At 47.9% G+C, this 1,391-nt stretch overlaps 1 protein-coding gene across 1 annotated transcript; it reads right to left on the bottom strand.

Moving 5' to 3' along the window:
- Window positions 1–262: 262 nt before the first annotated feature.
- On the bottom strand, window positions 263–1,304 carry EAH_00068630 (hypothetical protein; the record flags this gene model as incomplete). The annotated part of the gene is made up of 2 exons (XM_013392216.1): window positions 263–666; window positions 1,044–1,304. Coding segments are annotated over 2 exons (665 nt in total), but the record flags the coding sequence as incomplete, so codon positions are not given.
- Between the last annotated feature and the right edge of the window lie 87 nt (window positions 1,305–1,391).

The following is a 1,391-nucleotide window of genomic DNA, read 5'->3' as shown; positions in this document are numbered from 1 at the left end:
TTATGAGGGTTTTTAAAGAAGCTTTACGAGGGTTTATGAATAGGGCCTATGAGGGTGTATGAGGGCTTTTGAAGAGGGTTTATAAGGGTTTATGAGGGTTTATGAGGGTTTATGAGGGTTTATGAGGGTTTATGAGGGTTTATGAAGTTTTATAAGGGTTTATGAGGGTTTATGAGGGTGTTTAAAGAGGGTTTATGAGGGTTTATGAGGGTTTATGGGGGTTTATAAGGGTTTATGAGGGTTTATGAGGGTTTATGAGGGTTTAGCAGACCTTGACAATAAGAGAGCCTTCTTCATCTGCGGGTTTTAAGAAGACGTTTGAGGGTTTGAGGTCTCTGTGTATAACTCCGTTCTGGTGTATGTACACCACAGCCTGCACTAATTGTTTGGTTATAACCCACTTACATACGAGCAGACTGTCTACAGAAGCACCTAAGAAACCCTCCTGCTCCTGCTGCTGCTGCTGTTGCTGCTGCTGCTGCTGCTGCTGTGGGTGCTGCTGTGGGTGCTGCTGCTGTGGGTGCTGCTGCTGCTCCTGCTCCTGCTGCAGCTGCTGCAGCTGCTGCTGCAGCTGCTGCGGCTTATCTAGCAACATGCCCGAGTCTATCGCCTCTCTAAGCGTTCGCCCAGGGCAGTACTCCATTAGAATATATAAATAAGCCGCAACTGTACATACACCCCAAACCCTAAACCCTAAACCCTAAACCCTAAACCCTAAACCGTATGCCCTAAGCTGTAACCCTTATTATTACCCTTTTCTTCTAATCTGCTTCACTGGAGAGAATGAACCCGCATCACTAAGGAAAGACACATCGGGGGTTTAGGGTTTAGGGTGAGGGTTTATGAGGGTTTATGGGGGTTTATAAGGGTTTATGAGGGTTTATGAGGGTTTATGAGGGTTTAGCAGACCTTGACAATAAGAGAGCCTTCTTCATCTGCGGGTTTTAAGAAGACGTTTGAGGGTTTGAGGTCTCTGTGTATAACTCCGTTCTGGTGTATGTACACCACAGCCTGCACTAATTGTTTGGTTATAACCCACTTACATACGAGCAGACTGTCTACAGAAGCACCTAAGAAACCCTCCTGCTCCTGCTGCTGCTGCTGTTGCTGCTGCTGCTGCTGCTGCTGTGGGTGCTGCTGTGGGTGCTGCTGCTGTGGGTGCTGCTGCTGCTCCTGCTCCTGCTGCAGCTGCTGCAGCTGCTGCTGCAGCTGCTGCGGCTTATCTAGCAACATGCCCGAGTCTATCGCCTCTCTAAGCGTTCGCCCAGGGCAGTACTCCATTAGAATATATAAATAAGCCGCAACTGTACATACACCCCAAACCCTAAAACCTAAACCCTAAACCCTAAACCCTAAACCCTAAACCCTAAACCGTATGCCCTAAGCTGTAG

This window comes from Eimeria acervulina, genomic scaffold (genome assembly GCF_000499425.1).
Source record: "Eimeria acervulina Houghton genomic scaffold, Eah_scaff3394, whole genome shotgun sequence".
NCBI classification, from domain to species: Eukaryota; Apicomplexa; class Conoidasida; order Eucoccidiorida; family Eimeriidae; genus Eimeria; species Eimeria acervulina.
Note: the sequence above shows the minus strand (reverse complement) of the source record. Positions and strands in the feature narration are given on the sequence as shown.